General features: G+C 37.8%; 1 protein-coding gene across 4 annotated transcripts in view; it reads right to left on the bottom strand.

The window, feature by feature from the left end:
- Positions 1–23,236, bottom strand: part of SSBP2 (single stranded DNA binding protein 2) — a 135,368-nt gene that overhangs the window by 82,631 nt on the left and 29,501 nt on the right. For all 4 annotated transcript variants that reach the window (XM_064643076.1, XM_064643075.1, XM_064643073.1 and 1 more), the window contains exons 2-4: positions 22,144–22,216; positions 17,794–17,855; positions 16,078–16,162 (exon numbers count right to left, since the gene is read on the bottom strand). In XM_064643076.1, coding sequence (XP_064499146.1) covers positions 16,078–16,162; positions 17,794–17,855; positions 22,144–22,216 — 220 coding nt within the window. The remainder of the gene's footprint in view (positions 1–16,077; positions 16,163–17,793; positions 17,856–22,143; positions 22,217–23,236) is intronic.

Raw genomic sequence — 23,236 nt, forward strand, 5'->3', positions numbered from 1 at the left:
GGGAGCAAACAGGGGTGAGGACCTGCAGTGCTTGTTCCTGCAGAGCAAAATTTGCAAGGGATTTGACATGAGACATATGGGAGGGGTGTGGGGAGGAAAAGATGGATGAGCATGCAGAAAACTGAAATGTTAATTACCTTAGAATAACAATTATCTCCAGAAAACCTCCCCTTTGATCTGGGGAATCCCACTTTCTCAATGGGATAGAGTATTTACATTCAGAATTGGAGGCTTATGAGCATGTCTAAGCCACTGGTCCCTTGATGTAGAAATGGTTTTGATCCCACACTCTTTACAAGAAGTCCTCACCAAGAACAGTGAATTTTCAACTTTCAGTTTCACATACCAGCATGTCAACATTCAAGCAGTTTCTGCTCCCATCAACCACACTTAAATATTCACTCCTCCTCCTTCACTCATCCTGAGGAGCAGTAATATAAAACAAATTATGGGATTGTTTCCAACACAAGTGCTGCTGAAACATATAGGTTTGACATTATTTTACCAGTTAAAAACTGGAATTAGGGACAGCTCCACTGTGAGACATACAGATTATAATGCCTGCATCCATCAAATATATTTACATATGTATGTTTATACATCTTGCAAATGTAATTCCAGTTTCACTGTAGTACAATCCAGCAGCCAATGCTATCTTTACTGGGGAAAAATAATAATAGTAAAAAAAGAATAGTATAAAAAAATTAAGAAAAGCTTCTCTAAAACTACCTCCAAAAATTACTTTTTCAATAGTCACCTTGAAAATTCAACTTCAGGTGCAGCAACACCGGTCTTCTGTGTAAGGAGACAATACATCATCCCGTGAAAAATATCTTAGATCTTGATCAATTGTTCTGGGAGTCTAAACTGCAGCCTTTCTTCTGATACCTCCCAAACCTGAAACAGCCTTGAACCACTCTCCAAATCTCCAATATTGTGGCATTAAAGTAGCAGATATGCAAATCAGGACCTGACAATTTAGGTCCTTATTTATTCCCTAATCCTCCTGAAATTTCCAAGAGTTTTGCTATAGTACATAAAGTCGATTATGCTGGAGAGCAATGAATTTACACATTTTTACGTATTAGACAGACTTCATGCTGGGAGCAGTGTTTCAGGACCAGGTACATACACAGTATAACTTAATAAGAAGGGTTTTATACTTATCAGCAAATGAAAGGTTGGTTCCAGGACACAGTACAAAAGTATCTCAGCACCTGAATTACTCAACACAATCCACCATTTCACTTTGCATCTAAAAATACAAAAGCACTGCAGTGACACAGCATGTGCTGACTGCATATCTTTAGAAATAAAAGGGGGGAAAACACTGGAAAAACTTAAATACATAAAAAATTGTCAGCTACTTTGAGCAGCAGATATAACTTTCTGGATCTAATGAAGAATTGATTAACTTTGAGGGTGATGTTTAATTAGAAAGCTACCAAGAAGATCACAGATACGAAGAATGTGGTTGTACTTGACCTACACCCAGCAAAGAAATGAAAATAAAAACACTTCCACAGTCTCACACTGGAGATTGGGCCCATTTCTAAATTTCTTCCATTCTGTAAGAAGTTGCAACTTCAGCAGCTCCTGCAATACAAAAAAAACCCTCAACAAGATTAGGCTGCTAACTGCTGAGCAACTGGAACAAAGAATATTGACAGCACTGGTTGGGTCCCCAATGAGAATGTTTAGAAACCAAGTAACTGGAAACAAGACTTGAACCAATTCTATGATTCATCAAACATATGCAGTAATATGTTGATTCAGTGCAGCTACAGGGAGTGAGTCTGAATACCTGTCAGGTCGAGATTAAAAATTAAAGCAGAGGTCTTGGCATGTCACGGATTCATGTTGTTAAGGGGAGAAAAAAAAGGTAAACATATATTTACAAAGCAAAATCATTGATCAGCAGAGGATCACCACCACAATGGTGACAGTGGGGGGAGAAAAGGAAGAAAATTTGCATATTTTGACAAGGCTGATAGCCAGTTTTGAGTCAGACATTTGAGGATGCCTGAGAGTAATACTTCAGACTTTTCTTTACTGTTTTTATAAAGATACCAGTGGTTTGCTATATCACTAAATGGTATGTATATCTGCAGACAGCAAAGCTGACATAAAATAGAACTATTAACTAAGTTACAATAGTTTCTGAGAAGTCAGGATTAAGCTCTCAAACCAAGGAAAATAAAAGCACAGGTCTAAGAATGCAAATTATGCAAGGAAAACACCGGTAAAAGAAGTATCTGTGCCACGACTTATTTACTACAGGCAAGCACTAAAGAGTGCTCAGATTTATCACCTCGCCTGTGCATCCCAAAACATTCTTTAAACTCAAATAAATAAAAATAGTAATTTTTAAAAATATTTAAAATAAATTTAAAATTTATATTTTAAATTTCCCTGATCTATAGAAGAGGTCATAGTGTTTTGGTAGTTCTCTGGAATTAGGGAAGGGGAAACCAAAACCAACTCACATAATATGTGCCAATTAGTTAAACTAGAATTTCAGCTCCATTCCTGAGCTTTACCAAACACTCTTCCTGCTTCAAACGTAGCACCCCTGGTCTTCTCAGCATCATCAATACTGAGCAAGTGTAACTTTGTTTTAGTCCACTGCTTTCTATTTATTTTAAAAACAAATAAAATATATAAGGAAAAATATTGGTGGTTTCGTGATTATGGAGCCTTCTTTTGTGCTCCTCCATTACACATTTGTGAAATGTGAAAATCTTATGAAAATTTATGTGAAAATCTTTCAAAGTAAATATTTCAAAGTAAAAAGGTCCTGAAGCACAACTGCTAAAATTAAAGTTTGTAACTACATGTGCACTAACAAATACGAAAACTTCTGCTCAGTGCATCACTCTTATCAACATTTTTTAATAATAAAGTGTGCTTTGATGCTTACATTTATGTATTTTATCACATAATTACTTTTTTTTTCCTTAAGTGATGCAACGAAAAGCTAAACCAAGATAAAGTTAAAAGTGGAAAACTGTGCTACTGGACTGGCATTTCCAAATAACGCGTGTTCTTCCTCCACCCATGTGGAGACCAGAAGCTGACAGATCCTGGGTTAATGAAAACTGTGTGTTTCATAAGCCTAAAGGTTGAGAGGTAATTTCTACCACCTCCTGCTGCTCAATTCATGGACAAAAACACAAAAATGATGGCTCTAGAGACAGCATTTAACTGATTTCCCAAAAATAGGCAGGATAATCATAGTGAGATTCTGACTTGGTTACTCTAAAACATTCTTCACATGTGGAAGATTTAAAACCCAGAACATCAGCTTTAGACATGCCACAATTGCACTACTCTGTTTTACTCTGGCAATTGGTGAAATACCAATTAACCAGTATGAAAATGCCTTTCTATGGAGCAGCCAAATGCTTGTTAGAGCTTGTGAGCCACAGGGCTACCAGGAGCAGTAGGTTCAACACTTCCTTCTCTTTCATACTAAGGAAGGATTCTCTAAGGCAAGAAGCACTAAAATTTCAGCTAAAATTATGGGGAAAGCTTGAGGAGTCTCTAGGACACCTCTTTTGTGTCAGGAAAAGACCTTTCAAGAAAGTCTTCTATTTTTTCTGCTCAAGAAATAAAAAAATTTGGAGATTTCAAAGTTTTATTTACTACATGTTGGTCTTGCAAACATAAAACATAAAAATGGCACTTTAAAAACACTGTCCTGTTATTATTTTTCCTTTGTGTCTCTCAACTTCACCCAGTTTTATGACCAGCTCTGTTAATTACATTTATTTTACAAAGAGTTGTAGAATACCAAATATTGCAGCACAAATCCTGACCATGTGTAAAGCAACTTCTGCACCAGCACCACCACAGGTTTGCCAAGACTCTGTATCTTCCATGGAAGTCACATTTTAGGTCAAAAAACTCCAACAGTATTTTGTGCCCTGGAGCTGTGCTTCGGTGCCGATCGCTTCTGAGGCAGCTCGAACTCCTTCATAAGCAGCCAGGATCTCTTTCTCAGCTGGTGTATAGCTGGCTTCAGATCCTTTGTATCCCCGACTCCAGAATCCCAGCGGTCGTCCTTGGGTCTCCCCAGGCACTTTCTGCCAGAGGCTCCAGGAAGGGCCATTCTTCCTGGCTGCAGTGTAGAGCACGTTCTTCACGTCCTGTCCTGTCCTTACTGGCTCAAGGGCTACCGCATGGGCAATCTCCTGTTTAATTTGTTCAAAGGCTTGTTGTTGCTCAGGGCCCCACTGGAAATCATTTTTCTTCCATGTCACAAGGTAGAGAGGGCTTACAATCTGACTATACTCCAAAAGCCCACGGTGCCTAGGAAAGCCTGTGAAGTTCCCCTGAAGACAATCAGAGGAATCAAATGCCACCAAACCTAAATATGAAATAAAGCACCGTGGCTGTGCAATGGCACATGATTTAAAATGTTCCAGTAGATGTGTTATCCACATGACAAAAATGGACACAATTTACATGGTTTTCTCGTTCAGCAGAAGTGTAACACAGGAATCACTAAAAAAAAAGGCAATTTTCACTTGCAGAATTCTTCTCCTGTTTAGGTAATGGTTGTGTATAATTGCTTACAACCACACACGCACATCAACAATAACTCAGTTTCTGCTACTAGCAGGGCAGTATATCTCAATAGCTGCAACATTTTCCAGGCCCCACTTAACAAAGCTGGGATAGATTTTCTGAGGTGGCTTCTAGTCACTAATAAATCTAGTATGCAAATGGTGTTTGTTTCTTGATATATTTGCTCTGACCTCAACCTGAAATTCCGAAAACTGTGAGGAATCCAACAAGAGAAAAGGTATTGGAATTACTGTGTTTTACCGTAACTTTTTTCAACTAGTAAATTCCTGACAAAACCAGGATATTCCATATCTTTTATGTGACTGGTTTACAGAGTTTGGTTAATCCAGTATTAGCCCTGTATCAAGAAAAATGACTCTGTTAAGAACAAAGATTATTACAACAGACACAGGTATGAAAGCTTTAAAGTATTAACCCTGAGATTTACACAGATAAGTATCCTAACTCAGCCTCTTGAACAGGGAGGTTCAAGAGGCTGGAGCACCCCTGGAGTTCATCTCTCACCTAGAACAGTTGCTTTATCTCCAGATATTTGGAAGGTAAAAAAACAGAGAAGAAAGAAAGAAAAACCCAAACCAGGGTACTTAACATATTAACAAGAACTTGTAGCCAATCTTTAAGCACACATAACCAAGATTTAATTCCTAATGTCAAAATCATCTCAGCCCAAATTACCAGCTCTTTCAGCTCTTGCTCTCTTTAAACGTAATTTTTAAGGCACATAACAAAATCAAAGGTTTTACCATCATTCAACCATAGGCTTGATGTTAATAGTGTTAACTGGGCCATTTCCAGTTAACACTATTAACAAATCATTGTTTTGCATTTGGGTAGTTGACAAATTAAGAAGAAAGTAGAAAATTAACATACCAAGTTGGTAATTTTTTATCTTCCTTTTTTTTTCAAAGTCACAGGGAGTGAATGCATTGCTTTTTAGAGGTTTCTAATCCACAGAAACATGGAACAACCCAAATTGTTATTGACAAACACTGCAAAGACTGAGGTTGGGTCAAAGAGAGTCAACACTTGTCTGTTGTTGGACAGACAACTCAGCTGCAACTGCTGAAATTCAGGAAAACTTTGAGCAGCTAAAAACCAGGCTTTTAAGAAGAATCTTAAACTACACATTCCACTGTATAAAATTATTACCCATACTGGATGAAAATCGGAAGTTATACTTGTGTGTTTTAGTGGCAAAGAAAAATGTATTAACAATAAACGTTCTAGAACTACCACTCTGGTGTGAGATGACATCTAGCAACATTAAAAATCTATTAAAGTCCTTTTTGGAAATCATCCTCTGGGATATTCTGGCCTTCAGTACCATTTTCTTGTGCTAATTTGGATTTCAGGAAACAGAACAGAAGCAATGTCAGCTTTACTGAGCAAGTTTTTTTTTTTTAGTACTTAAATACTTTCCATCGTTCAGTCAGGTCATGCTTTCTAAGCAATCAAGCTAAAAATGTAATTTTTAAAAATAATGAAAGCTTAGTTCTTTGTACAATTTAAGAAACATGATTAAGGGAACAGAAGCAGCTTCAACAAAACCCTCCACATACTGTAGTGCTTAAAAAAGAAATAACAATGCCAATTTTGTTCCAGGAAGAAGAAATTCTGCAAGTTATCAGGATAAGACAGCAAAGATGTCAAGGAGCTCCCTTTGTCCCTATTAAGAGGAAATCCAACTCATGTCCTCCACAGAGCAATGGGGGAAAAAGCAGCTGAAGCAAGAAAAATTAAGCAGTTGGCAATGGGAGTCACAAAACACCCTGCTGCTGTACACAAAAAGTAACACAAAACCATGAAAATACTGGGAAAATAAAAACCCAAACACTTTAAAAATTCACTACCCGCTTGAAACCTTTTGTCCGTATAAACAGAAAATTTGATATTTTCTTCACAAGAGAAAAGAACTTGAAAAAGGTCTCTTTGCCACAAATACGCAGGGAAAAAAAAGACAAAAGTAGACTAAATAAAATAATGCTTGGTTCCTGTACTGAGAAATAACTCTGAAATTGGACGGTAGACAAGAATGACCCACTGTATTAGTACCATTTTCTATGACCCTAGCACTGCAGACGTGTGTGAATATAATCTGAGTGTTCACACATGAAATGCCACTCACCCATGAAACTGTTTGCCAGATTAGGGCCAAAGTCCCTGATCTGCACAGGCAGATCCCAACATCTGTGCAGATCTGTGATAAAGCCAATGAGGTCATGCTCCACAGGCTTTCACCTGCCTGATTTTACAAATCCCACTCCAAATCTTACTCAAGTAAACTTGTTTTATTAAGTACAACGTCATACTCAACTATATGCATATACACACTGTATATTTTTCTGCCATGCTCTTAAAACAGAAAAGATATTAAAACTCTAAAACTCACCTCCTGGACTATACTCCCTTAATTATTTAGTTTTTAAGAACTCTGTACATTCAATAGGCTAAAATTTTAGGTCTGCAATATGTTTATGGAAATCAGATCTGAAAGCAGAACAGGAAAACGTTTTCCAGATTCTTTATGGCTCAGAACATAATATTTATTACACACCCTATAAAGAACTTTTTCTTCCTCTTCCTTTGTCAGAGTAAACTAGACAGGTCATGCATCTCTTCTGGTGTGAATTATGGAGAGAACTACTTTCTTGGCAGGGTAAATGAGCCACTGATGGGTTGCAGATGGTGCATCTGAGTTTTGTTATACGTATCTTCCCTAAGTTGGGTAAATCTGATTTGTGGATGTTACTGTGACAGCACTGTGGAGATGTACACTTAAGTTAAGGCGGGGTCACAATAAAACAGCCTGCAATGAAAACGTGCAATGCAGACTTTCACCTTAAGACAAGGTTATTATTTTTGATTCTCCTTTATTATGCCACGACCTCCATTTTTCTCTAGGGAGAGAGAAAATGGAGATGAAAGGATTTATTTTCTCTGTATACACCAAAGGTCTGCTATTTTCAGTGGCTAAGTTAACGTGTTTGGAATGCCGAGATTTCAGAATAAGAAACAAGATTTCAAAACCTCATTCTAAATGTATTCCAGTAAGCAGATCTGCACGTTTCTTCTCAAGCAACACATTCTGTGCAGGCTGAAGAACCCATGTTGGTACAACTGCTTGTAGCATCAATTTGGCAGAAAATTCAAAAAGACTATTATCTGTTCCCTGTGACTCGTGTTACATAATGTGCATTTCATATTTAGTGCTGTGTTTGGATGTGACAGTTTTAGTCAGCCATGGATATCCCTGTTCCCTCCAGAGGCCTGCCTGCCTTTTCTCTTCATTACTTCATTTTTTACCACCTCTCATAAGGCATTTGTTGTTCAGCTGTTCTTATTAAAAGCTGCATGTCTCCCACAATTTGTGATCTTCAGGATTCATCTTTCATCATATTAGAGAGCAGATGGAAGTTGTAAGTCTTCGGTTTTTCTAGGCATGTGTTAAGCAAGTCTGAAATGAGTCACTTAGACGTATTAACGGAGCAGTCAAGCCGATAACAAAATCTGTGTTTGGCATATTGTGCAGAAATAAGGCTCTCACTTTCACTTTTACTTTTTATGAGGCTAGAGAAGAACGCATTTAGGCAAAGTGCCTCAAATCTAACCAAGTACTGGCACCAGGAAAAGAGAAATTACTGTATTCTGGTGGAGACAAAGGTATGGTCATGCACAGGTGCACCTTTGCACAGCTCCAAAACTCCTCCTCACCATTAGCTTAGAGAGAAATCTCACTGCATAAACTGGAACTGCTCAGTGCAATCCCTTGACAGGAGGATACCTGAATCATTTGGCATTATAAACATCAGGTGAAATCCTGGTGTGGAAGATTAATCACCAGGAGGAAAGAGCGCAGAGGAAACAGGTCGTGGCAAGGCTTTAATGCAACATTTGCTCTCCATTGATCAAACATTTGTGTGGCACTTTATTGACGTGAAGCATTATGCACAATCAGTGTTAAATATTAATGTCAGAAGATCTTGAACTCTAAATCCAGAGCCTTTGTTAATCAGTTTAATATTCCCAGTGTTACTGAGCTACAACTTGACCTCCTTTAATAACTTTCTGGAGTGCTATAAAACCATACTGTGTACACATAGTATACACATAGTATACATACCTATGCAATGAATAAGAATGATCTGTATGTCAACAGCAGGAAATAAAATGTTTTTAAAAACAACTACTAAAACAAAAGTTTTGAAACAGGACATTTCTCAATTCCTCTTGAATTCATGGTAGGATGCATCTTCTCAATTTTAGAAGAGAAAAAAATTTCAAAGAAACAAAGTTGCTACAAATTTTGACGGAATGTCTAAAATCCAGAAGGTTTACCATTCTACATAATAAATTATTAAATTACATATCATTATGCATATATACATGTAAGTGCCTTCATTTGTAAAAGGAAAAACACCCTTTCTCCACTGAAACTTTGATTTTGTGTCCACTCCAATTATAAAGTTTAAAATTTAAACTGTAATGCAGCTTTCATTATGGTACCATAAATAATCCATTAAATCCATTACAGCAAATGAAAAAATGAAAATTTGAATGAACAGAGTTCATTCAATTGCAAGGAATTTTGCACAAGACACATTTAACAACATTACTCTGAAAGATGGCTGAAGTTAACAGCTGCTCATCAGGACAACCATACAGGAAAAGAAACTGAGGTATTCTGGGATTTCCACTGAACTGGTCAAAAATTTCCACTGGAGCCTTCTTCCAGGCAATGACACATGTCACAACTTCAGAGCAGGAGTACCTTGGCTTTATTTTAATTATAAAGAAAGCCCTTGACTTCAGAACACAGAGAAACTAATCCATGGAGACAAATATCATGGACTAAAGCAACTATTAATTTAAGTGTGTCTATCAACAATTAAAAAATAATCTTACAAACAGATTTTACCTGTGTTTTGTAAAATAATAAACTACTCTACAAGCATGTGAAGCAGCCTGAGCATTCCAGCCAATTCCCTCAGTATCTGACCTCTTCCTCCTCTTGTGCCCTCCACATTCTCTCTTAAACCACTGACTTCTTCCCTAACTTGCTGAATCTTCACACACTCCCCCTCTCCTCCAACAAAAGAAGACCAAATTTTGCCCTATTTCATAAATTTGGCATGGTTCTACACACAGTGTACATAAATCTTTTTAGTGCTCAGTTCTGAACAAATACTATTTTTTGCACTGAATGTTCCTGGAAAGCCTCCCCTCATTAAAACGGCTGTTATCTCCTATTGTTTTCAATGAAAACAAACCTATAATGGTTCTCAGAAAACAGGCAAAAGAAAGTAACACGTCCAGTGTCTCTCTCTGGGAACCATGAAAGAGGAGTTAAATTACCTTTGGGGAAATGGTGGTTTCTTTTCCTGTCAGCAGCTTCCACATTCTAAGGCAATTAAATATCCACTCAAAGAAGGGGCACTGAAATTTTGGGGAGAAAATGCTGCTTGTGCTCTCTGAAACAAGTGGGTTAGCCCTCACATTAAAAGAGAAGCACAGCAAAAAAATTACCTGGGAAATCGACTCTATGAAGAGAAAAATTACATTGGCTGTAAGAAACAACATATTGGAGCTTACAATTAACATTTGTGACACAGAGTATTTCAAATCCAACCACTCTATGTGCCAGTAATTTACGGAAAGGAATGATGAAGGAGGATGGTGGTGATATGCAGAACAAGCACTTCTTCCTTCTTCATGAAAATGTGCGAATGAGAATACTCTTGGGGAATTTCTTAGCAGAAAACAAATAGAGAATAAATCCCTATTTTCCTGCAAAAGGAGTCCCTACAATCCAAAGGAAGTACCAATTTCTAATTCTGAAAATTTCTGATGAGCAAAAACAAGAGTTTCACATTCTCAGACATGCCAGTGCAGTATTTTGAGATACACCTATAAATACATGACACAAGTCACTGCTGTTTGCAGAAAGTGATGCCTACTGTGAATGGGGCCTGGAGTATGCTTTTAATTAATCCTTTCCACACAATTGCATTTAAGAACAGCTACTAAGTAATAAAATTAAGGAGCTGAAGAGACTGAAAAAGTTCAGCTTGCCTGTGTCCAGTTCTGTTTAAGACCCTGGAATTCTGAATCACACTGTCCTTTCCAAACCTCTCAGTAAGCACTGGCCTCCCACAAAGACAAAATAATGTTTCTACAGGACTGACAGATAAGAATGCTAAACATTTATCACGTTTTTTCACATTTACAGCTTTCTGGCTGCACACTGGAGAAACTAAAGGACCTACCACCTTGTGAGACATATCAAGAATATTCTGCACAAAATATGATTTATTAATTGTTCATTGTTGTGCAACCTTTAACCATATAATGTGTTCAGATATGTGATTTCAAGACAGATGTCAGGTTTCCTTAGTCTTCTAGCTTCCATATGTAAGAACACATTTTACTATACATATATACCTGAACAGTGTGAGACATGATCTCCATGGAATGAAAAGAACAGAAAAGCAAGGTATTTTATCTAAAAATGAATGCTATTTACACAAAAACCAAAGGATATTACTTTGACAATGAATGTGTAGAAGGAAATGCTTTTCATTTTCATATTACTTACAAAAAGAATGCCATGGCCACCTAATTTCTTCTAGTTTTAAGAAATAATCCACTGTTGACACGGACAGGTAATATCTACATAGCAGGATGAATCATATGTTGAAAGAACATATTCTGAAAGTGATTTTACAGACTTAGTGATGATCACTAAATATGTAAAGGGCCTTGTACATCTCTGTGGAACTCAGGTATGGAATTAATAAATAACTCAGGCCAGCAGCATTGATTTTAGTACAACAGTCCTGAGCAAAGCAGAGATTTATTTTTTTTTATTTCTGTTTTAAGCAGAGGAGTTTAATATGCATTTTCCACAGAAACTGGCAGCTGGAAACCAGATCTGGAATTCAATTTTCATCAAGAAACCTGTGAGGACCCAGAAGTTGCCCTAACTAGGCTGCCTGCAGAAGAACAGAGTAGCAGGAGATGGGGAAGGCAAGAAAACCAAGAGTGAAAGCAAGTTCTTCCATCCCCATACAAAAGGCAGAGAGGGAAGACAGCAGTTGAAAGAAATTAGAAAAAGAACAGTCCTTGTGGGAAAATAGTCACATAGGCTTTTCATGGTAATCTTTAGTCCAAAACAGACATAAAAATATTCATAACCCCTCAAATTCTGTGTACTGATAATGACTAATTAAGGGGGGTTGGGGCATTTAGGGAACACAAGTGCTTTTTAGATCTGCCGAAGGAAGATGAATCCAGGGAAGAAAGTGGTCATTTTTCTCCCCATAAAACATAGCAATAAATGCAGGGACCCAATTTTCCTGAAGAAAATCTCACAGACTGATCAGCCATCTCAAGTGTCCAAACATTACCCTCAGTAACTTCTAGAAAAGATTGATTTATATAGTTACAACCTTTAAAAGGAATAATCTGGACAGAACTGATTATAGCATCGTCTTTGATACACTCTACAACCTTCACACAAACCAAGCTGCATGTCACACAGCTCACCATAAACTGTGCTAACAAGTCAGATGGAAATGTGGTACCAGCTCATGAGACTGGACAGTCTCTGGGGCAATGAATGTCTCTTTTTTCTTATCTTGTAAATGACCTGGCATTCTTTTGGGAGAAATAAACACAAATAAGAGATCCTTGCTCATACCAAGAGCGGTCTTTCAAGGAGCTGTGGAGAAGACACCAGTGAAAACCCTACCTGGAAAATAATCAAGATTTGACTATAGCTACTTGTGAGAAATAGTAAATACCTTCTTTGCACCAATGCCACACAGAAAAAAATTTGATTGCCAAGGTGAGAGAGGCACGGGAACTTCTGGACAGTAAAAATATCTTAACTGTTATGTAAAGAAATCATCCTGTAATAAAGGACTTTTCAGGTAATACTCCTTCAAACTGAGGGTCCAGAGATGTGAATAAGTGACCAGGCCTGAGGAAGAGGAGCCTGAGGAAGAGGAGGATAGTCATTTGTGGTTTTCTGAAGTAGAGGTGCTGCTAAAAATCCAGTTTATGTTTTATTTCCCCTTTTCCCTCAGTCTTCAGCTTGGGAAGAAGTGGAAGAAGATGCACATTGGAACTCTCTTCTCTCATTATAAGATCTCAAAACCTGGAAAAACGAGCTCTGAACTAGAGAGATGATGAGATCTCCTTAGGATACTGTGAAGAAAGACAAACCAACTCTTCCGCAAAGACTAAATTCTGCCTCAGAGCATCCATGTATGTAATTTTTCACAAGACTTCGAAGCACAGAGAAGTCTTCCTCCAGGAAAAGTAACAGGTACCTGGAAAATAATCATGGAGATTTTTCTACTCCAAATAAAGCTACTCCTACTGAAACACCTGCAATATTTAGAAGCTGGGTGTGCAAGCACCAGCTTCCATTCCTGAGTTACCTGAAACGTAAATCATTTCCAATTCTATGCCATATATGTTAAAACTTCCAGGCAGAACCTATCCACGCATCCCTCTTTTCAAGTCTAAAAGAGATTTCATAAATGTACGTAATGGGTTCAGAAACTTGTTCACTCAGAACAAAATATACCCAATAGCAAATCTCAATAGAAAATAAACGTATAATCCACTTCAAACACAGAGAAGTTGAAAATACTTAAACTTGGGATGAGCATAGAAAATCTTCTTTATAAAGCCAGAATAGGCCTTTGCTTTTCTATTTATTGCATTTTTAGTAAGATGAGCATTGTAGCACTGCAAGCAACAAAGCACTGTCTGAGAAGGAGAGGGAGAACTCAAAAGGCATTATTTTTACAATTGCAGTTGAGATACTGCAGAACTTAAAAGTAAACTTAAAGAAACTACGTTTTTGTGTATATTCATTCTATGAGTCAACCTGTGTGTTCCTGACTGACTCGGAGGCAGCAGTATTTCACAAACCATTAAATCATCCACAAGTGATTTCCTCCTTCATCAAACATCCTCAAACCTTTCTCTCTCCACAAAAGCAAAGACAGACAAGATCATTCCCTCAGCTAACACAGCCCACTCAGTGCTAGAGATGACACGTCTGGTGCACCCAGACCACACACTCCTTCAGCAGGAATGATTTTTCTTAGCTCAAGTGGAACGCATGCCTAATAAAAAATTCTGAATTGCTCATATGAATTAATAAACGAGCCTTTTGTGCTGTTTTGTACTTACAATTACAGCCTTCAGATATGACAGCACCACTACAAATGCTCTACTTGACCCGCAACGTGACTAGCAGGGTTTTGATTTACCAGACCCCTTGGCCTCGTGGAGAAGCCTGAATACAACAAGCAGCTTCCTGATGGATCTTCACTGATGGTGGAGTTTTGACCCCTCTGAAGTCAGTGGCAAAACACTACATGGGTCAGGATTGCACTTAATAAATGTTCATCTTCCTCTGCTGTGAAATTTGTTTGGCCATATTTTATAATGATTTTTAATGTTCTTTAACATGAGCATACAACACACTCATAAAATACTGGACACAAATATCATGATGCAGACTGTCCTGCTAAGCAAAAAACAGGTGATGCTTAGGAACACCAAGAGTCTTGCACGGTGTTAAATGAGTTTATCTCAATTGTGACAAAAATAATGCAAAGCTTTTCCTGCCACCTTAAAAGATTGAGAGAACGGGTTTTAGAAATAATTGGTGAGTCAACTTCTGAAATAAACTGAATTGTTTCTAAAATAAGCACACATCCTGTCCGGATATGCATATAGAATCATGCCATGATTTTATCTTTTCTTCACCAAGCATGACTTTATACAGTAACTTAAACATTCAGACAATCTCGAAATTGTATCACACACAGAACTTGTATTTTCTCACTCCTCTTAAACCATGATAATACACATCATAATGCAACAGAACTGAGCAGTAAAGTCATGTAATAGTCCAAGACCTGTATAAGTTAGAAACCATAAAGGATGACGATAAGACAACTTTTTTAAATTTTACACTATTTTGATTCACTTACTCAAAAGCTTAGTATACCTCAAAATTTAGATTCAATAGTGAACTTACTGATCAGTGAAAGTCTTGTGAGTTTAAAGATTTGTGTACTCCCCTCCTCTTTAGACTTCCAAGTACTTTCTCAATGAAAATTTCTTCTTGCTGATCATTCTGTTTCACAATTGTTTCATAACATTTACAGGTTTTGGATTTTTGGCTTTTGTTTAAAAAAGTATCTTTTGAGAGCACAATGTCCCCCATTCAAGTGAACTGTTGCACTGTGGATTCTGATCTTCCCAAATTTAAATCTCTACTGTCATTTTCCAAGAGTTTTAAAGTATTCCTGTAAAATTATTGCTCCTTGTGGGGAATGAAACAAGGATTGAAAATATACTGCTAAATATTTTGCTTTTCCAATATTTAAAACGGATCAAGTAAAAATTATTACAGCAATTGTACTTGCAAGAGTTACTTCATTTCCAATTTGAGGAATGTGTTTCACTAAACTGGCTGACCTTAACATCTCTGTGGGTGCAAAACTTTCTTGAAACTTTGTTCCTCTCTCTGATACCTTTTTTTTTCCCATTAATTATGTCTAGTGATCAGTGTAGCCCAGATCTGACTGTGCAACATTGTTCAAGCTCCTTTACCAGTTACCCTCAAAATTTAACCAAGTACAGGGTGTTGAAGAGGCATTGGTAAAATATGCTCAACAGATCTATCTGTGGTGCATTTACAATATAAGCTGTTGTCTACTACAGAGAAGGCAAGATCACCATTAGCTCACATACTGTAAGACACCAAGCCATTACAACAGAATATGGTCACTCAGCTGATTCATTCCTGTTGTTGCAAATCTGTGTTTGTAAGACATTGGGTTGTGGCAGTCGGTTTTCAATTTTATCTGTAGAAATGCATTTCAGCAGTAACTAGATAGTATTTCTAAGACAGATCTGGTAAAGACTCAAGGAGAGAGGTTTCACAGTTGTACTGTGAGAATTATTCTCCCTCAAAACACCACTGAAATTCCTGCTGTGTTTTGAACTAAGTCTCAAAGGCAGCAAAACCAGCATAACACTTCTGGCCTTTAATACTCTCGTTCTCTTGGACCAGATGATTTTGCATTTAACGAATTCCGTGATGCTAAATTGTTTATTAGGATGAGAAAGACTTACTCCAGGATACAAAAATATCTGAACAACCACACTCTCAGGCTGTGGGGTCCTGGCAGAAGCCAGGGGATCAATTCTAACTGCTGAACAGCCTTTTCTTTAGCACTGGTGGAGCTAACTGGGTATTTGGACAGGTCACATCCATGCTTCCATTTGCCTTTGTGACCAGCCTGATGTGTCCATGTACAGAAGGATATTCTTTATTCAGCATTAACACCTGGGACAGCATCTTGATCTCTGAGATGGCTTCCAGGAGTTACTCGTGTTGTGCTCCATCACATTTTATCACATGCAACTAAAAAAATGTGGTAAAGACACAAAACTTACATAGTCATGGAAGGCTTTTGCTTCACTTGAGTGTTCACATGTTTCTCGTCTTTCTGGAGCTGCACAGTAGAGATCCCAAAATACACTGCAAGAAGTTACAGAGAGGGTGACAACGTCACTGTAATGCTCATGCAGATTCTATGGTGTACACACCTCCCCCACGTGCATGTAGAAACAGACACATTACTTTCCCTCCAAGGGATGAAAACACCTCTGAGGAAGAATTTAGCTTTGTAAAACACCTGTGAGGAATCAAGTCCTGCTGTCTGATCTCTGAGGCAAGCAGTGCTCTTCTTTAACACCACTGTAGTACAGACCAAAAATGTAGGCCAATATATATGGCTTAAGAGTATAATGTGTATTAGTTTGTATTTAACCTCATCCCTCCGGCAACTGCTCCAATTAACTTCCACAAAGATGGATTTGTAATAACATGGAAAGGAAAGAAACTGGAGAGAGAGACAGGAGTCCTTCCAATGTCAAGGTTCACAGAATCCCAGAATGGTTTGGGTTGGAAAGGACTTTAAAGTCCATCCAGTCCCACCCCACGCCATGAGGGACACCTTCCACTATCCCAGGTTGCTCCAAGCCCAATCCAACCTGGCCTTGGACACTTCCAGGGATGTGGCAGCCACAGCTTCTCTGGGCAAATGTCCAATATTGTCCCTAAACAAAAGTTCCCAGAGAATCTGGTGTATGGACCATTTTTTGGTGTAGAAAATAGATGGGCATGTTCTTGGGTTGTAAAGAAAGGAAACTAAGGTACCTACTCCCATTGGTCTTCCCCCCAAATCTCTTCAGAGTTATACACAAATCAGATATAACACAAAGTTTCTGGAATGAAACTGTATGTGTGTTAGAATGATTAAAATAATAAAATTTGTCATAGTAGTTTTTTAATGGTTTAGACTTAACGCTTCATAACTTAGTCCAGCACCCGCTTTATAATCCTATAAAGTTATAATCCTTTATAACTTAGTCCAAGGCCTTGTGGACAATTTGAGTACTATACTGCAGACCATCAGAATTAGAGATAACGCAGAAATGAGAGATAAAAAGGACACGTTCTTCTTGCTAGGCTGCCATCGCACAGTTAAAGCTATGAAAGAATGGTCAGTGAAAATTATGCCACCTTCCATGCCACTGTACAGATCAGCTGGGTTCAAATGGGACCATTTTAAAACTTGTAAATTCTTGTACTGCTGACAGCTGGACATGTTCTCTGCAATTTTGTATTCTTTCAAACACAAGCATATTGGATATATTCAAATGTGACAATGAATAAATGCCATGGCTATACAGCAGTGACTGTGAGAATTCTACACACACAACTGTGGACTGTAGGCTGAGAAAGTTCACACCCACACAGAGGCTCTGTATATTGGTTTTTTTTTCCCAAATGCAATTATTTGGGATATGCAGAGTAATTTTTAATTGCAAAATTTTCTGGAAGGTGAAGAAAGAAATGCAGGCCACTCTCTCCAGAAAATGCTTTTTTAACAGTACACAGGCAGTATTTCTTTTTTTCTGTATCTAATATCAGTATCTTTCTCTATATCTAATTCTCTGTTATTTTATTCCTTAACAAGAAAATGGTTCTTAATTCTCATCCTCCCATTCCTTTTACTATGTTCACCTGAATTTCTTGCCTCCAGCTGCTGGAACCAGCATTCAACATATCCTAAAACATCAGAGGAGAAGAAAATTGGTACTTACCACCACCAAGAATGCAAGAATCCTGGGGGTTCCCCCAGTGTGATGTTTTTTTCCCATCTTATCTAAAATAAAACAATAAAAACAGAGGTGTACATTTTTGTGATCATTGTGACTAAAAAGCACTACATAATTCAAGTATCAAAAGGACAAACAAGATTTCACAGTTATGAAAGGCTTTATGATCATCAATCTGGATGGCCATATTACTTTATAACACCTATAGATACAGCTGATACTTGAAATTGAGCTTTTTTCATGCTAGGGAAGCATATTTTAGATTTTTTTTTTTTGGGGGGGAAGGGGCTTCTGAATACAATGTGTGTTATTTTAAGGTAAAAAACGCATGACCAAAAAAAAAACCTGATTGTAACCTACCCTTAAAATCTTGAATATTTTGCAATTTGCACAGAACCCGTGTTATGGATTCAGCAGGTGGCAGTGTTCCCCCCACAGCCACAGCCAGCCAGTGTTTTATAATCCTCAAGGAGTGCTTTAGTCAGAGGCGATGTGAAAATTACAAGCAGCACCACAGTTATAACCCAGGCTCCCACCACTCAAGTGAAAATGTAAAGCTCTTTTGGCTTGCTTTTCTGTGCTGGCAAGCTCTCCTGAATGCCTATACTGGCTGTGACTTCATTCCCACCCAGGAAACCTGGTTTGTTTAGCACTGTCTTCAAAGGAAATGCAGTTTAAGAACTCTTGACTTCACACTTCTGCTGTTGATCAGTGAACCCATTAGACAACATAAATCACAGTGACTGTGTTCTGCAATACTTCCCAAATACTGAATCTAAACTATAATAATATAACAATCTTATTAACGCCAGTCATTAACTTGTCCTCAAATCCAAAATTAAATAGTTTGTGCTGTAACACAGCCCACATAGCACTGTCCAGAAGAATGTCTGTCAGAACTGGGGGGGAAACTGGGGCACTGTGTGCACTCCAAATTCCTCCAGTTACAAGGACACACAGCATTATTTCCTGTCTAATTTTTAAAAAAAAAAAAAAAAATTGTTAAAAAACCAAACCATATTCTTCTCTAGGGACAGAAGTAATGGCAGATAAAAGGAGGGTTATTTTAATTAAATGCTTAAACAGCCTTAATATGATAGATATTTAAAGATACATATATGTAAAAGTACATAAAAGCTTAATATTATAACTTTCCAAAGGAGATTAAAACTTTGATTCTCAACTTTGATTTGATTTCTTCAGAAATTTAAACATATACAAATTCTGTCAATAGATTGTAGAACAATATGTTGTTCATATACCTAAAAATATTGTTGGCACTCATATGAAAATCCATAAAGAAAAACTCACACTTACATGAAGAAACCCAATGTAATTTTGATATATTACATGAATAAAACTATTTAAAAACAATTTTGCTGTTTTAAATTGTTTTTAAAAGATAACCTTGAGGCACTACCACTTGTTTTGGTAAGGTGGCAGAATGAACCAATACTCCTCACACACGTCAGCAGCTAATATATAAAAAACATAATTCAAAAAGCTCCTGCTTAACTGCTGGCTGAAAAAAATAATAAAAATTTAAGATAAAAGCCAAAGCTACTACAAAGCTATTACACATTCTTCAAAAACACTTCTCTAAGGCATGACTGCTCCTCATGTGCACTGGGAATGGTTTGGAAAGACTTATATTAATAATCTGGAATGCACAGTATCTCTGAGAAGTTCCAAAATAACATCATGAAGAGATGCACTGCACAATCAAAGGGAAAAGGGGGTTCTGAAGTTGAAAAATCAATCAGTGAAGAGTAAAAATTTTGTCTGCAGGACACCCTCCCTATGCCTAAGCTGTATTTGTGCTCTTCAAAGCAGGGCTTAGTGAGGAAATTACCCAATTCCTCTTATGTCCTAGGCCATATTTCACCTTCAGAAATTCATTTGGAAAAGAAGCCTGAAGGAGATGTGGAAGTTTGGGGCTCTTTTCAAGGATTTTTGTTTTGTTTTTTCAAAATATTTACACACTTGCCTCACATGGCAGATGTCAGTCTGATCACAGAGGCTTACAAAGAATTATTTATCTTAGAAAAAAAATCCCTCATTGTCATCTGTATTGGTTAAACTCATAGCCAAGGAATGATTAACTGGGAAATGCCCACCCACCTGGTCCAGGCTAATGGAATTATTCCTCCAAGGCTAGAATCTAACTTCCAGGATAGAAAATACATGGGAGAAGGATCAGATCTTCAAAGGAAATGTACATAATTCAAAGTATACACAAAGCATTACAAAAATATAGGGATACTCAGGACAACTATCTCTAAGTTATCCAGTATCACAGTGGATTACATGATATCCAACTTAAATTTTCTTTTAATTTGGTTTCATGACTCTGAGCCACACTGTCTTGTAGATCTTTAAGGAAGGGCTCCCAACCTTTGCCATTTATACATATATACATACTACTGACTGGTGTATACATTCAGTTTTGGAGCTACTCTGAATCATTTAATCTTTAATGAAATCCACCCAAAATGACAGAGCAGAGAGGGCACTGAGTCCCAACAGCCACACAACCAATCATAAGCATTGTCAGCACCATATCTACCCTTCTGCACTGCTAATTAGTCAGGTAAATAAACTCACAGCTCACACCAACTCTATACACTATTAATTGTCCCTGACCCACGTTTGCTAACTCTTCGATAGTACCAGTTCTAATCTGAAAGATTTGTTACATCCTCATATTATGTTGTTCAGACCTGAGAGTTTCTTTGTAAGCCAAGACTGAATTAGTTTTAAAAGCTATGTTTCAAGACCCTGTATTTAATGTTTTCTAGAAATCCAAATGTCATACCAGTTACACTTCTGCCATGTGCTCATTTTGCAAATACATCATAAAAACAAAATGAGCAAAATTTATCTTATGCAGTGCAGTATTTACAAATGGCAGCTGTTTTGGGAAAGCCAAAATGATACATTATTTTCTCTCTTATTTTTCCACTGCTTTACCGAAGAGAAAAAAAATTGTCAAAAATATACTTTATTATAAACTCAAACTTGCTTTATGGTGAACTTGCCACCGGCTGCCGCAAGAGAGGAGCCCCGAAGAGAAGATACAAGGACTCCCTGAAACAACATCTCAGCCTTGGCCATATTGATCACCATAACTGGTCTACTCTGGCCTCCAATCGGGAGGCCTGGAGACACACCATCTATAATGCTGCTGATGCCTTTGAGAACACACGCAGGATCACTCTCAAGGAGAAAAGACAATGCAGAAAGAGTCATGTCTTGCAGAATATACCACCTAAGGAGTCTTTCTGCTGTGCCTTTTGCAATCGGATATGTCTGTCTCGTATTGGCCTCATAAGCCACCAGCGTGCTTGTAACAAATGTGAATAGAGCCTTCCTAAATCTTCGTTTGTGAAGCCTAGCCATGACAAACTCAAACTGATACTACCACAATTCTACCCCTTTTCCTTCTCTCTGCTACATGAATTTTGTATAAGCATCACAGGCAACGCTCTGGATTCTCATCCTTCCCTCTTCAACCTCCAAAATGTCAGCACCAGCATAGTAATTTTATTAGCTTTTGGAGGAGGATCAGCTGAATCAGCAAATTTTTCTAGTACATCACCTTGCCTATTTTTTCATGACTTCTGCTCACTATTCAACTGTTGTTATTATTATTATCTTAAATATTCCTGAAAAAGAAAGATTAAATACAACAATAAATCCAAAAGACCTCAATATATTTGGCACACATTTATATCCTAAGTCAAATGTAAAATGGTAAGGAGACATCAATTTACTTCAACCTTCACAAGATGCATACAAAGCCTTTGAAAGACTATGAAAAAAATAACTATTGTGTAAAGGTAAAAATTCCATTAGCCGTTGAAAATGTTTAAAAAAACAGGATCTAAATGGTTGTAGGCAACAGTGATTCAACAGATGAAAAGAATTGAAGTGGTTAAAAGCATGGTAAGGGCACAGAGAGATGCTCAAGAGGAGAACTGAGAGTGTGTGACAGCAGAATTCAAAATACATTATGGTGGTGTATTTTGGAAGGGCCCATCATTCAAAATTGGATATATCAATAGTAATTTGAAAGGTCATAAAAAGAGAGTACCATTGACTCTAACGTGTACATTTATTAGAGAAAATAGATTAATCTTTCCCCAGCATGGAATGAGGATAACAAACCACAGCAAAAGCATTTACACAAAGTCATGTAAAATAACACGGCAAACTGGCTTCCACAGAATGAGAAACCTGTGCTGGTCAAAGCAAACTGGTATTCAAGGTTCTCACTGCTGTTGTCCTAGACTCAATCAAGTTCATCTCACTGGGAAGTCGTGCAAGGAAACGTACCTCTGACAAAAACGTCTGGGCGGATTTCTGTGCTCCTACATGGAGCAGATATTCATATACGTACAGTGCTAATCTGAAAAACAAACAGAAAGGACAATATTTAGTGCTGTGCATTTGTTTGCTCCTCTTCTTTAAAGACAAAAGATTATCACTAGTTGCACAAGGTGCATCCCACTACCTCCCACAGCCCACGATGTACTGAACATGTCAAATCTATCACCTGTACCAGAAGTTTTAAACTAGACATGTAGGTCAATCTGACCAGAGGTGTTTAAATAGTAGTTAATTAAGTATTATTAGACCCCCAGATTACTTAATGTCAACATTTTTAATGATATTTGGACAAGTGCCCAGTGAACTATCAACTGACCTACTGCTGCTCTCTACGAGTATGCTTACTGTAAATACAAGATATTCGTACAGCAACACTGATTATTTTTCCAGAGCAAATTTTTTTACACGTGGAATGCGTCAAGCTGTTAGCACACTTGAAAAATAGCCTGTGTTTATCCAAAGAACACACAAACCCCAGGCTACATCAGGAAAAGCAATCCCAGCATCAATGCAGTACCACCACACCTGTCGAGCGAAGAGCAAACAGGCTTTCAGATTCATTCAGACTTGTGCTCTGATGACAACAGAACTACAAACAACTATTACAGCTCCCAAAGGAGCTTCCCAAAGAGCCGTTTCCAGACACATCTCCAAGGAAAGACAAAGAGCTGGAATAAGGATCTCACTGCTGTAAGAGGACTCATTCCCTGAACGACCAATCGGCACAACCTGGGCTGGGAAGGCCTGTGCAGCAGCCCAGGAACGGTGGAGCAGGAACAGCAACCAGATCCAACTGATACAGGCCATGCAGGCAAGATTTAAATTAGAAAACCAAAGAAGCAACGCTTTCTATTCCTCTGATTCTCTAGAGGGGTTCCCATCTGTCTGTGCGCTAAAGTCTTTCAAAATGAACTGCTGTGTAAAAGAATGATTTAATAATAATGATTGGAAATGATCTATAAAACATTTCAGAAGGAAAAGGGAAAAGGGAAAAGGGAAAAAAGGAAAGGGAGGAAGACGAGGAGGAAGAGGAAGAAGA

This window comes from Pseudopipra pipra, chromosome Z, assembly GCF_036250125.1.
Source record: "Pseudopipra pipra isolate bDixPip1 chromosome Z, bDixPip1.hap1, whole genome shotgun sequence".
Classification (NCBI taxonomy): Eukaryota; Metazoa; Chordata; class Aves; order Passeriformes; family Pipridae; genus Pseudopipra; species Pseudopipra pipra.